This window comes from Jaculus jaculus, chromosome X (assembly GCF_020740685.1).
Source record: "Jaculus jaculus isolate mJacJac1 chromosome X, mJacJac1.mat.Y.cur, whole genome shotgun sequence".
NCBI lineage: Eukaryota > Metazoa > Chordata > Mammalia > Rodentia > Dipodidae > Jaculus > Jaculus jaculus.
The window spans coordinates 126,515,193-126,529,842 of NC_059125.1; the positions used below are offsets into that span (position 1 = coordinate 126,515,193).

At 40.5% G+C, this 14,650-nt stretch overlaps 1 protein-coding gene and 1 pseudogene across 1 annotated transcript in view; one reads left to right on the forward strand and one right to left on the reverse strand.

Annotated features, from left to right (window-relative positions):
- The window catches only part of Aifm1 (apoptosis inducing factor mitochondria associated 1), a 62,614-nt gene that overhangs the window by 14,580 nt on the left and 33,384 nt on the right, over nt 1–14,650 (reverse strand). Inside the window, exons 7-8 of the mRNA XM_004653959.3 lie at nt 1,242–1,326; nt 193–269 (exon numbers count right to left, since the gene is read on the reverse strand). Of these exons, the coding sequence (XP_004654016.2) occupies nt 193–269; nt 1,242–1,326 (162 nt within the window). The remainder of the gene's footprint in view (nt 1–192; nt 270–1,241; nt 1,327–14,650) is intronic.
- LOC123456979 lies at nt 10,013–10,111 on the forward strand (annotated as a pseudogene).

The window sequence follows — 14,650 nt, forward strand, 5'->3', positions numbered from 1 at the left end:
GTATATGTATTTGAAGTACAGAGAGAAGTGACCTTCTCAAGGCCAGATAACAAGTCTGGAGAACAGCTGTAAACAGAAGTTGGAACTCCCAATTCCCTTAGGGGTGTGTGTGTGTGTGTGTCTCACTTGGTCCCACAAAACCATGTTACTGCTTCAAAACAACACCATGAAAACCCCAAAGCAGACAATTACCTTTCTGAAAAGTGTTGTTCTGCTCTTCACCTCTGCTCCAGCCCTATCGATGGCAGACAGATTTCTTGGTGTCCCTCCTAGAAACAGGAGGAAACCCTTTAGCTCAACAAGCAGGAGGGAGCCCAATCGATCCCCCTACGTGGAGCTCACCCTGCCTGAATGCAGCTTTAGTGTGCTAGTAAGCTGTCACAGCTGCCACCACAAAGTGTCCGGCAGGTAAGATGGCTTTGTGTTTCTTCACAGCACTCAGGATTCTTGCTCATTTCCTCTGAGAAGGAAATTTCAGTCTTTTTTTTTTTTTTTTCTTTGAGGTAGGGTCTCACTCTAGTTCAGGCTGACCTAAAATTTACTCTGTAGTCTCAGGGTGGCCTTGAACTCATGGTGATCCTCCTACCTCTGCCTCCTGAGTGCTGGGATTAAAGGCGTGTGCCATCATGCTCAGCTATTTGTTGCTGTGTTTTTAAATTTGAGTCTTTTGTAGGGGTCCTTGCCTTCCCACAGCTAGACTGGCTAGAAAGCCTCACTTCTTGCTTCTATGGGGTCTCTGACTGTCTCTCCTTTGTCTCACTTTGTAGCTCAGGCTGACCTGGACTTCACTATGAATCCATGTTGGCCTTGAACTTGTTGCCTCCACCTTAGTGCTGGGACTATAGGTGTGAGCTACAACACCCATCTTCTGTGATCTCTTGTAGTTTTTCAGGAGGTTCACCATCTAGTATGGCTATACTGTTCTCATCAGCTACTTGTCTCTTGTCTTGATTTGGGGTAGGAACTGGCCATAAGGCTCCATTACCTTCAGGCCCCACTGAGCGAGCACTAAACAGAGAGGAAAAAGGGACAACTTCTTCATGCTTTCACCAGGAGGAACAACATGAAAGATTCAGAAGGGCAAATGCTGCCAGGTTTGGCAACAAGACACCCATGACAGAGACTCTGGGTATCAGTTTTCTTGAGGTTAAGTAGCAAATGTCTTTTCTAGAGAAGGCCAGACTCTAAAACTCAAATGAATTCTTATATCAAGAAGGACAGCCATCTCGATAAATACTCACCTGTTGCAATCAAGCATTTCTCATAGGTTATCTGAGAACCATCATTAAGTTTCACCATGTTGCCTCTCACATCCAGGTGTACTACCTGGTAGAGTCATACACAGAAAAGAAACAGAACTGAATTAGCTATGACGAAAGTTTTTCTGTGATATAATTCACATCACATTCACCATTTTAAAGTCTACAATTCAGTGCTTTTACTATATATTCACAAGGTTGTGCAACCACCACCACTAATTCTAGAACATTTTCTTTCTTTCCTTCTTTTTTTTGGATTTTTGAGGCAGGGTCTCACTCTAGCCCAGGCTGACCTGGAATTCACTATGGAGTCTCAGGGTGGCCTTGAACTCATGGTGATCCTCCTACCTCTGCCTCCCGAGTGCTGGGATTAAAGGCGTGAGCCACCATGCCCGGCTCAAATTCCAGAACATTTTCATCACCCCCCTCAAATGCCCCTGAAAGCCCAATGAGCCGAATAATTGTTTGACCTAAAGTGATCCCTAAGAAACAGTACCAAAGTAGTCGCCAGAACCATAATTTCTGTCATCCAGTTTCAAGTGGTCAAAATTTGTACACAACTAACACATTAGAGTCAGTTGGTCCCCAAAGTGCCTGCTTGATTTGTGGAAATGGAGAAGAGAGACAGCCTTTTCTATTTTGCTATTTGAAATCTTTATTTCTTTAACAATTCCCCTACATTCACAACATCTTTGAGAATCTTTCTCTAGCTTCTAGGTTTTGCTAAAACTCAGCTCTCCCTCAAGGGCTGTTTAAACTTAAACACAGTTCACTGGCCACCCTTCATACTACAAGGCCAGGAAGAGGTGTTGGCATTTTCACTTCCCGAGGTTGCTGATGATGCTTCACTTCCCTGAGAGACAGCTACCTATATCCTTATAAATCACTGTTAGTGAGCTACCTCTTGACCACTATTGTTTTTCCTTGAGGCTCCCACAGCACAGTTCTGCTCTTCCTCTAGGCTACATTCATGTTCTTGTGGTATTCTTGTAACCTGCTACTTCTACCTCAAATATCTCACCTTTCACCACAACTTTTTATCCTTTTGCTTTGCTCAAGCTCACTGCCTGCTTTTACTTCTCTTTTTTTGCATGTGTGTGGAGGGGTGCACATGCAATGTGGGGTGTGCATGTGTATGCTCTATGCACGTGCAAGAATCCTTGTGGCATCCCATACATTGGTCTGCTGAGAGGGTCACCCACCTAGAGTGGCTTGGGTGTCCCACTCCATCACTCTTCCACCTGGTCTTATTTTGAGCCTAAATCCCTCCCCCCACTTTTTTTTTTTTTTTGATTTTTCGAGGTAGGGTCTTACTCTAGTCCAGGCTGACCTGAAACTCACTATGTAGTTTCTGGGTGGCCTCGAACTCACAGCAACCCACCTACCTCTGCCTCCCAAGTGCTGGGATTACAGGTGTGTGCCACCACGCCCAGCGTTAATCTCCTTTTACAGGTTTCAGAGCCTGCAGGGCTGTGAAAATTCTCCAGCCTCTGCTCCCCTGTGGGAATGGGATTACAGGCACAAGTAGCCACAACCAGCCGTTTGACTCATGATCTAGCGATTAGAACTTGGGCAGCTCCCGGCCTTCTCAGGCCCTCATGCGCTTAACTGCTGAGCCATCTCTCCATCCCTTCTGTGTTTGACAGTGCTGAGGTTGTAAAACAGGGCCTGTGCATGCTCGGCAAGCACTGTGCCATGTGAGCTACATCCCCAACCCAGCCTCACAGCTTTCAGTTTTCCTTCTTTCTTCTTCTCTTTCGCTCTCTCTTTTTTTTTTTTTAGTTTTTCTTTTTTTGAAATTTCTTTGTTTATTTTTATTTATTTATTTGACAGCGACACAGAGAGAGAAGGAGACAGACAGAGAGAGAGAATGGGCACGACAGGGCCTCCAGCCACTGCAAACAAACTCCAGACGCGTGCACCCCCTTGTCCATCTGGCCAACATGGGTCCTGGGGAATAGAGCCTCGAACTGGGGTCCTTAGGCTTCACAGGCAAGCGCTTAACCACTAAGCCATCTCTCCAGCCCATTTTTTTTTTTTTTTAGTTTTTCAAGGTAGTGTCTCACTCTAGCACAGGCTGACCTGGAATTCACTCTATAGTCTCAGGGTGGCCTTGAACTCACAGCAATCTTCCTACCTCTGCCTCCTAGGTGGTGTGATTAAAGACATGCACCACCATGACTGGCTTACAAATTCTTTACTAGTCTCTTTTATGAACTCTCCTTAAGCCTGCCTCTTCAAACTTTCGGAATTCCCAAGGATTTTTATCCCTACTCCACTATTCTCAATAGATTAGTTCCTCAGGACTCAATGTCTCCTAGGGTTTCATCTCCTACAAATACTCATGTTGCCCCAAATCTCTGATTCCACTCCCTGCCAACTATCACAGTCATATATGCAACTACCCTGAATATACCTTCACACGTTGTTTACTCTATACACAGTACTCCCCGGCTGATTTCTATCTTTCCCCTTAAAACATTTCTTCTTCTTGTACTACCTTCCTCAGTTAGGACCTGACTGCCATCCTCTTGATGCACAAGCTAGACAGGAGAAAGTCATCTTTATCTCCTATCCTTCATCACCCACCTTTAATCAACTTACCAGCCCCCTGTGATGTTTGCTTGCTACTAATGCCTAATGCATGTTCCCACTCTTATCACCCATTTTTTTCCAATACTGGGGATCAAACCCAAAGTTACATACGAATAAATGTACTATTAGGAGTCTGAACTCTGGACTTATCAATCACACTGTCTTCATTCCAGTTCTGTAGTCAGATAAATTCTATCTCTATCACTTATTAGCTATGGTTACTAAAAATCTCATCTCAACTTCTTTCTTTTTAAAAAATAATTTTTTATATTTTTATTAGCATTTTCCATGATTATAAAAAAATATCCCATGGTAATTCCCCCCCCACTTTCCCCTTTGAAATTCCATTCTCCATAATATTACCTCCCCATCTAAAATATTTTATTTTTTATTTGAGAGAGAAAGGGGTGGGAGAGAGAATGGGCACACCAGGGCCTCCAGCCTGCAAATGAACTCCAAATGTATGTGCCACCTTGCACATCTGGCATACGTGGGTATTGGGAAATCAAACCTGAGTCCTTAGGCTTCCCAGGCAAGTGCCTTAACTGCTAAAGCATCTCTCCAGCCCTCAAATGCTTTCTTTATTTTATTTTATTTTATTTTTGTTTATTTTTATTTATTTATTCGAGAATGACAGATGCAGAAAAAAAGAGAAAGAATGGGCATGCCAGGGCCTCCAACCACTGCAAACAAACTCCAGATGTGTGCATCCACTTGTGCATCTGGCTTACGTAGGTCCTGAGGAATTGAGCCTTGAACACGGGTCCTTAGGCTTCATAGGCAAGTGCTTAACTGCTGTGCTATCTCTCCAGCTCCTCAACTGCTTTCTTTATTAAATGGACACTATGCTATTATTGTGAGGATAAAAGGAGATAATGAACACAAAGCATAGAAATATTGTGCTTAAAAGTTTAAAAAGAACTTGGCAAACCAAAAGAAAAAGTTAAAAAAGTCCAGGTGCAGTGGTGCACGACTTTAATCCCAGCACCTGGGAGGTAGAGGTAGGAGAATCGCCGTGAGTTCAAGGCCACCCTGAAACTCCATGGTGAATTCCAGGTCAGCCTGGGCTAGAGCGAGACCCTACCTCAAAAAAGTTTAAAAAGGGCTGGAGAGGGACTTCTGGTTAAGATGGAGGCATAGAAACCACACCAAAGCAGCTTAGGGGAGAAAAAGGAAAAAAAATACACTTTTCTACTAAAAAGGGAGGTGTATAAGAAATTGCTAATGGCAGCAGAGAAGTAGAAGAGATCCAGAGCATCCAGAGCCCACACAGGCCGGCAGAAGTGGCTCCAGCAGCAGCGGCACCAGGTCCACGGGACCACAGCCACCACGCTTGGCTTGCGCCGCAGGAAAAGCCAGGTGAGGGGATTTTCCACTCACACCAGAGCTCCTCACAAACTCAAGAAACGTGAAGGGAGAATGCCAGTGAATGACAGAGGGGCAGATCATGAGGTAGAGGATCACGTAGACCAGCAGGAAAAGTAGAGCCACCATCCACGGCCTTCCCTCCACCGCTGCCAGGGCAAGCACCAGAGATCAGGGGAAGGGAGATCACAGCACCCAGCATCAGCAACCAGGGCAGTAAACCAGTGACCCAGCCAGCCTACTTGAACCCACAGTGCACCAAAGAGAGACCCAAGCAGGAGCGCAGCACAACTGAGACCAAAATCATCCCAAAAGGTAGCTGGGATTACACCAGGTCAGTACCTGCCAAATAAGCCTGGTATATAGGCCTGAACCAGAAGTGCTAATTGCACCCTCCATATCAGGATAAATCATATGTTAAATCTTCTGGATGGGCAGATTTGCCATTCTTAAATAAGCTATATTTGGGGCTTGTTATTGGTTGCATCATGATTTATAGCGGCTTTGTTTCCTCTTCTGTTATACATTAGGGAAGGGTCTCACTTGGTCACAAGCTGACTTGGAACCCTCAACAGACCAGAAATCTTAACCTCCTTGTTGACAGGATTAAGGAGGTGGGGTACCACACACCCTAAGGGACAGTGACTTTGTTAGAGGATCTGGTTGTCATAATAACTACTCTTGCATAAATACTCTGTACTGTTTTTCATTGAAAGTGTACATTATTTAGTTAAATTTTAGAATCTGCCTGTATTTTTTTCCACTCAGCCTACTTGAATACTCTCATAGCAGGCAAACCCAACACCTAGGGTCATTTAGAGTCTTGAGAGCCACACCTAACACCTTAAGCTCCTACCCTGAAGATATATAACATCAGATTGATTGATACATCTAGTAACAGTGTAGCTAACTAGAAAATCCAAGCATTAAATTAATTCAAGATGCAAACAATATACAGATTGTAACACAAGAAACACCAAAAATTAAGACAATATAAATCCACCAAAAAGTATTAATGCATCAGAAATGACCTCCAGTGAGAATGAATTAGAGGAAATGTCTGAGAAAGATTTCAATAGAATGATTAAAAATATGCTCAAGAAGTCAAAGAGGAAATCAAAGGAATGAACAGTTATATCTAGCTGTGGATTTATTTTCACTTACCCAGCCTAGGATTTATTGTCTTTATATCAAGTCTAAGGCTGTTGTCTTTCACCAATTTTGGTAAACCTGTAGTTATTCTTTTTTCAAATACCACTTTTTTCTTGTGGCATTTATCTTTTTTTAAAAAGAAGTCCATTAAACATATGTAGCACATTTAAGTACAATACTCCATCTTTCTCTTCAACTCTCATGTTTTAAGTACTCTTCTAGGTAAGATCTTTAGCAGTTGTCATGTCAATCACTAATTATTTATTCACCTGTGTGTAGGCTTGTACACCTAGCTACTGAGCAATTTTCATCTTAATGTCATATGTCATGTTTATTCCTGGTGCTTTTTGGGTTGAGTTTATATCTTCCTAGTTTTTAGTTGATACTAGCTTGTTACTTTGAAAAATATTTTATCTTATATTTTATAGCCTAAAAAAAAAATCAAAGGAATGAAAGAGGAATTCAAAGGAATGAAAGAAGACACAGGACACCAATTTAATGAAATAAAGAGGTCAATACAAGACAAAAATAAGGAAATATAAGTAATAAAGAAAAAACGGTCAGAATTACTGGCAATGAAGAACACAGTTAATGAAATAAAAAACTCTGTAGAAAATCTCACCAGTAGAATGGATGAAGGAGAGGACAGAATATCTAAGCTAGAAGACCAGGTGGCAGATCTAATATAGGCCAACAAAGAGAAAGACAAACTAGTAAGAAAGTTTGAATGGCAATTTCAAGATATTTGGGACACTATGAAAAGATAAAACATAAGAATTCAGGGTATAGTAGAAGGAGAAGAACTTCACTCCAAAGGCATAGTAGGTGTTTTCAACAAAATCATAGAAGAAAACTTCCCCCAAATTTGGAAAGAAATGCCAATGCAGATACAGGAATCCTTTAGAACACCAACCAGACAAAACCTGGAAAGAACCTCTCCTAGCCATATTATAATCAAACTACCAAACACACAAACCAAAGAAAAAATATTGAAAGTAGTTAGAGAGAAAAATCAAGTTACCTACAAAGGCAAGTCTATCAGGATTACAGCACATTACTCAACACAAACTTTAAAAGCCAGAAGGGCTTAGAGTGATATATTCCAAGTTCTGAAAGATAACAACTGTCAACCAAGGTTACTTTATCCTGCAAAACTATCCATTCAATTAGATGGAGAAATAAGGACATTCCACAACAAAAGCAGGCTAAATGAATATTTGAAGACAAAACCAGCTCTACAGAAAATACTTGAAAGAATCCTCCATGCTGAAGAGAAAGAAAAGCACACACATAAGGAACCTGGACAAAAACAAACAATATCCAAATACTAGTTAACATAAGAGAGCAAAGGTAAAACTGGAAGAATTACAAAAAAAATGGCAAAAATAAATGTACACCTTTCAATAATATCTCTTAATATCAACAGACTCAATGCCCCTACCAAAAGACATAGGTTTGCAGACTGGGTTAAAAAGCAGGATCCTTCAATTTGTTGCCTCCAAGAAACTCACCTTTCTACCAAGGATGGACACTATCTTAGGGTGAAAGGTTGGAAAATGGTATTTCAAGCAAATGGGCCTAGAAAACAAGCAGGGGTTGTGATCCTAATATATGACAAGGAAGACTTCAGTCCAACCTTAGTTAAGAAAGCTAAGAAAGGTCACTTTATATTGATTAAAGGCACACTCCAACAGGAGGACATTACAATTCTAAACATATATGCACCTAACATGGGGGCTCCCAACTTCATCAAACAAATGCTATTAGAACTAAGATCACAGATAACACCAAACACAGTGGTGGTGGGTGACTTCAACACCCCACTCTCATCAATTGACAGGTCATCCTGGCAAAAACTTAAAAGAGAGGTATCTGGATTAAATAAGGTCATATAAGAAATGGACCTAATAGATACCTATAGGATATTTCACCCAAATGCTGTAGAATATATATTCTTTTCAGCAGCACATGGAATATTCTCTAAAACAGACCATGTATTAGGACACAAAGAAAATCTTAACAAATACAGGAAATTGAAATAATTCCTTGAATTCTATCTGACCACAGTGGAATCAAACTACAAATCAATAGCAATAAAAGAAATAGAGCATACACAAAATCATAGAAGCTAAACAATACACTACTAAATGATGAATGGGTCAATGAAGAAATCAAGAAGGAAATCAAAAAATTCATAGAGTCAAATAATAATGAGAACACAACATACCAAAACCTTTGAGACACAATGAAGGCAGTCCTAAGAGGTAAATTTATAGTTTTAAGTGCCTATATTAAGAAATTAGAGGGCTGGAGAGATGGCTTAGCGGTTAAGCGCTTGCCTGTGAAGCCTAAGGACCCCGGTTCAAGGCTCGGTTCCCCAGGTCCCACGTTAGCCAGATGCACAAGGGGGCGCACGCGTCTGGAGTTCGTTTGCAGAGGCTGGAAGCCCTGGCGCGCCCATTCTCTCTCTCTCCCTCTATCTGTCTTTCTCTCTGTGTCTGTCGCTCTCAAATAAATAAATAAATAAATAATTAAAAAAAAAAGAAATTAGAAAGAAGCCAGGCATGATGGCACACACCTTTAATCCCAGAACTCGGGAGGCAGAGGTAGGAGGATCGCCATGAGTTCAAGGCTACCCTGAGACTACATGGTGAATTCCAGGTCAGCCTGGATCAGAGTGAGACCCTACCTCAAAAAACCAAAAAAATAAAAAAATTAAAAAAAAAAAGAAATTAGAAAGGTTTCAAGTAAACGACCTAATGGTTCATTATAAAGCCTTGGAAAAAGACAAACAAGGCAAACCAAAAATCAGTAGACCGGAAGAAATAATAAAGATGAGTGCAGAAATTAATGAAATAGAAACCAAAAAGCAATCCAAAGAATCAATGAAACAAAGAGTTGGTTCTTTGAAAGGATAAACAAGATTGATAAGCCCTTAGCAAATCTGACCAAAAGAAAAAGAGAAGAGACACAAATTAAAATTAGAGATGAAAAAGGCAACATCATAACAGATACCATAGAAATTCAAAAAATCACAGGGACATACTATAAAAACTTATACTCCACTAAGTATGAAAATCTTAAAAAAATGGATACTTTCCTTGATTTATATGACCTAACTAAATTAAATCCAGACGACTAAAAAAAAAGTCCAGGCCCATATGGATTCACTGGTGAACTTTTCCAGACCTTCCAGGAAGAACCACCACTGCTTCTTAAGCTTTTCCATAAAATAGAAAAAGAAGGAATCCTACCAAACTCTTATGAAGCCAGCATCACCCTGATACCAAAACCAGGCAAAGATAGAACAACAACAACAACAACAAAAAAAAATAGAGAGAAATCTCCCTCATGAACATAGAATCAAAAATTCTCAACAAAATATTGGCAAACAGGGCTGGAGAGATAGCTTAGCGGTTAAGCGCTTGCCTGTGAAGCCTAAGGACCCCGGTTTGAGGCTCGGTTCCCCAGGTCCCACGTTAGCCAGATGCACAAGGGGGCGCACACGTCTGGAGTTCGTTTGCAGAGGCTGGAAACCCTGGCGCGCCCATTCTCTCTCTCTCCCTCTATCTGTCTTTCTCTCTGTGTCTGTCACTCTCAAATAAATAAATAAATAAATAAATTAAAAAAAATATTGGCAAACAGAATACAAAAATATATCAGCTGTAAAAATAAATCCTCTTTTGCAACCCAGAGCTCATTGTTAAGTATGAGTTTTGATACAGATAAGAAGGAATATGGCAAAAAAAAAAAGAAAAAGAAAAAAAAATCAGAAAGATCATTCACCCCAACCAAGTAGGATTTATCCAGAGATGCTGGGATGGTTCAACATATGCAAATTGATAAATGTAATATATTATATAAATGGACTGAAGGATAAAAGTCACATGATCATCTCATTAGATGCATAAAAAGCATTTGACAAAATCCAACATCTCTTCATGATAAAAGTCCTATAAAGACGGAATAGAAGGAACACATCTCAATATAATAAAGGCTATTTATGACAAGCCTGTAGCCAACATATTACTAAATGTGGAAAAACTGAAAGCTTTTCCACTAAAAAATCAGAAACAACAGAAGGGTATCCACTGTCCCCACTTTTATTTAATATTGTACTGGAAGTCTTGGCCATAGCAATAAGGCAAGAGATGCACATAAAAAGGATACAAATTGGACAGGAAGAGATCAAGTTATGATTATTTGCAGACGACATGATTCTACACATAAAGGACCCCAAAAACTCTACCAGCAAACTGTTAGAGCTGATAAACACCTATAGCCATGTAGCAGGATACAAAATAAATACACAGAAATCAGTAGGCCTTCTATATGTTAACAACAAACACAAGAGGATAAAATCAGAGAATAACTCCCATTCACAATTACATCAAAAACAAATAAAGTACCTTGGAATAAACCTAACCAAGAAAGTGAATGATTACTACAATGATATCTTACCAAAAGCAGTCTACACATTTAATGCAATTCTCATCAAAATTCCAATGGCATTCTTCATGGAAATAGAGAAAAAACAATCCAAAAATTCATTTGGAATCACACACAAAAAAATCTTGAATATTTAAAACAATACTGAGCAACAAAAATAAGGCTGGTGATATCAGCATACCTGATTTAACCTATACTACAGAGCCATAGTAACAAAAACAGCATGGTACTGGCACAAAAGCAGACATGTAGATCTATCAAACAGAACAGAGGACCCAGATGTCAGTCCGGATAGCTATAGCCACCTGATATTCTATAAAAATGCCAAAAATACTCATTGGAGAAAAGACAGCCTCTTCAGCAAATGGTGCTGGCAAAACTGGATATGTGTCTGTAGAAGGATGAAAATAGATTCTTCTCTATCTCCATGTACAAGAATTAAGTCCAAATGGATTAAAGACCTTAACATCAGACCTGAAACTCTGAAACTGCTAGAGGAAAAAGTAGGGGAAACCCTTCAACATATTGGTCTTGGCAAAGACTTTCTGAATATAACCCTAAATGCTCAGGCGACAAAACCACAGATTAACTGCTGGGACCTCATGAAATTACAAAGATTTTACACTGCAAAGGACACCATGAATAAAGCAAAGAGGCAACCTACAGAATGGAAAAAAAAATCTTTGCCAGCTATACATCTGATAGAAGATTAATATCTAGGATATCCAAAGAACTAAAAAAAAATAAATAAGAAATCAAACAAGCCAATTAAAAAATGGAACTAAACAGAGTTCTCAAAAGAAGAAATACAGGTGGTATATAAGCATCTAAAAAAGTGTTCTAAATCCCTAATCATCAAGGAAATGCAGATTAAAACTATGTTGAGAGTCCATCTCATTCCTGTCAGATTGGCTACTATCATGAAAACAAATCACCATAAATCCGGTTGAGGATGTGGAAAAAGAAGAACCCTTCCACACTGTTGGTGGGAATGCAATCTGGTCCAGCCATTGTGGAAATCAGTGTGGAGGTTCCTAAGACAGCTAAAAATAGATTTACCATATGACCCAGCTATAGCACTCCTAGGATATATCCTAAGGACTCATTTCATTACCTTAGAGATACTTGCTCAACCATGTTTATTGCCACTCAATTCACAATAGCTGGAAAATGGAACCAGCCTAGATGTCTTTCAACTGATGAGTGGATAATGAAGAAATGGCACATTTATACCATGGAGTTCTACTCAGTGGTAAAGAAAAATGAAGATATGAAATTTGCAGGAAAATGGATGGATCTGGAAAGGATTATACTAAGTGAGGTAACCCAGGCCCAGAAAGCCAAGTGTTGCATGTTCTCTCTCATATGTGGATCCTATCTACAGATGATTAGACTTCTGAGTGAGTAGAAGAAAACTCAGTAGCAAAGGCCAGTAAGCTAGAAAAGAGATATAAAGGGAAGAGAAAGGAAGGGATGGGGGTACTTAATAGGATAGTATTGTATATATGTAAGTAGAAGAATAGATTAATGAGGGTGAAAAGCCCCAAAGTGAGGTCAGGAGAAGAGACTGAGTAAAGGAAAGGTGGAGGGAAGGCTAATCAAAATCTAAGAGGATATAAATAAATCATATGAAAACCTACTTTTTTGGACAATGGAACACTCGGGAGCCGTAGATTGTTGCTAGAAAACTTTCAGTGCCAGGGATGGGATGCCTTCCAGTGAGTTGTTATCCAGGGAGGTCCCTGATGCCCCCAAAATATTATAGGCCATTGCCAAGGTGCTTGGTTTCCCACCAGGAATAGATGGTAAGACACTATTGCTGCTCACTAACTTGAATGTTTTTGATTTTTTTTTATATTCTTCTTATAGAAGAGGTTCACCTTTAATCCCAGCACTTGGGAGGCAGAGGTAGGAGGATCACAGAGTTCAAGGCCACCCTGAGAATACATAGTGAATTCCAGGTCAGCCTGGGCTAGAGCAAGACCCTACCTCAAAAATGAAAAAGGCTGGGCATGGTGGCACACACCTTTAATCCCAGCACACATGAGGCAGAGGTAGGAGGATCACCGTGAGTTCGAGGCCACCCTGAGACTACATAGTCAATTCCCGCTCAGCCTGGACCAGAGTGAGACCCTACCTTAAAAACAAACAAACAACAAAAAAAAAAGAAAACAAAACAAAACAAAAAAAGAAGAAGAAAAGGGCTGGAAAGATGGCTTAATAGTTAAGGTACAAAAATAGAAGAGTTTTGGTTAAAGAGATGGAAAAAAGAGGACAAAATAAGGCAATGGGGGCAGGAGTGATGGCTTAGTGGTCACAGGCACTTTTTTGTAAAGCCTAATGGCCTAAATTCAATTCCCCACTTGTTTGTAAAGCCAAAGGACTCAGGTTTGAAACCCCAGGACCCATGTAAGTCAGATGCACAAAGTGGCACATACATTTGGCATTCGTTTACACCAGCTAAAGGCCCTGATGCACCCATTCTCTCTCTCTTGCTCTCTCAAATAAATAAATAAATGAAAATAAATATTTTAAAAATAAGATAATGGGGGCTGCAGAGATTGCTCAGTGGTTAAGATGCTTGCCTGAAAAGCCTAATGGCAAAGGTTCGATTCACTAGTAACCACATAAGTCCAGATGCATTTAGTGGCTCATGCATTTGGAGTTTACTTGCAGCATCTGGAGGCCCTGGCACACCCATTCTCTCCCCACCCCACTCTCTGCTTGCAAATAATAAATATAGTTTTAAAAAATAAAGTAAGGGTTGGAGTCATAGCTTGGCAGTTAAGGCACTTGCCGGAGAAGCCTAAGGACCCATGTTTGACTCTCCAGATCCCATGTAAGCCAGATGCACAAAGGTGAGGCAAGTGCAAGGTTGCACATGACCACTAGGTGGTGCAAGCATCTGGAGTTTGATTTTAGTGGCTGAGGCCCTGACACACCAATTTTCTCTCTCTTTAAAAGAAAAGTAAGCTGGGTATGGTGATGCATGCCTTTAATCCCAACACTCAAGAGGCAGAGGTTGGAGGATCATCATGAATTCAAGGCCACCCTGAGCCTACACAGTGAATTCCAGATCAGCCTGGACTAGAGTGAAACCCTACCTTGAACCACTCCCCACAAAAAATAAGTAAAATAGGGAGAGAAAGGAAGGGAAGGGAGTACTTAATAGGTTGATATTGTATATATATAAGTACAATGATTGAGATGGGGAGGTAATATGATGGAGAATGGAATTTCAAAGGGGAAAGTGGGGGGGAGGGAGGGAATTACCATGGGATATTTTTTTATAATCATGGAAAACGTTAATAAAAATTAAAAAAAAAGAAAATAAGTAAAATAAGAGCTGGAATGGCGGTGCACACCTTTAACCCCAGCACTTGGGAGGCAGAGGTAGGAGGACTGCCACAAGTTTGAGGCCACCCTGACACTACATAGTGAATTCTAGACTACCTCAAAAAAAAAAAAAAAGTAAAACAAGGGCTGGAAAGATGGCTTAGCAGTTAAGGCATTTGCCTGCAAAACCAAAGGATCCTGGTTTGATTCTCCAGGACTCATGTAAGCCAGCTGCACAAAGGGGTACTTGCATTTGGAGTTTGTTTGCAGTGGCTGGAGGCCCTGCTGTGCCCATTTTTTTTCTCTCTCTCAAGTAAATAAATAAATAAATATTTTTAAAAGTAAAATAAGGGCTGGAGAGATTGCACAGTGGTTAAGGCATTTGCCAGCAAAGCCCAAGGACCCGGGTTCAGTTCCCCAGTACCCATGTAAAGACAGATACACAAAGTGGCACATGCATCTGGACTTTGCTTACAGTGCCTAGAGGCCTTGGT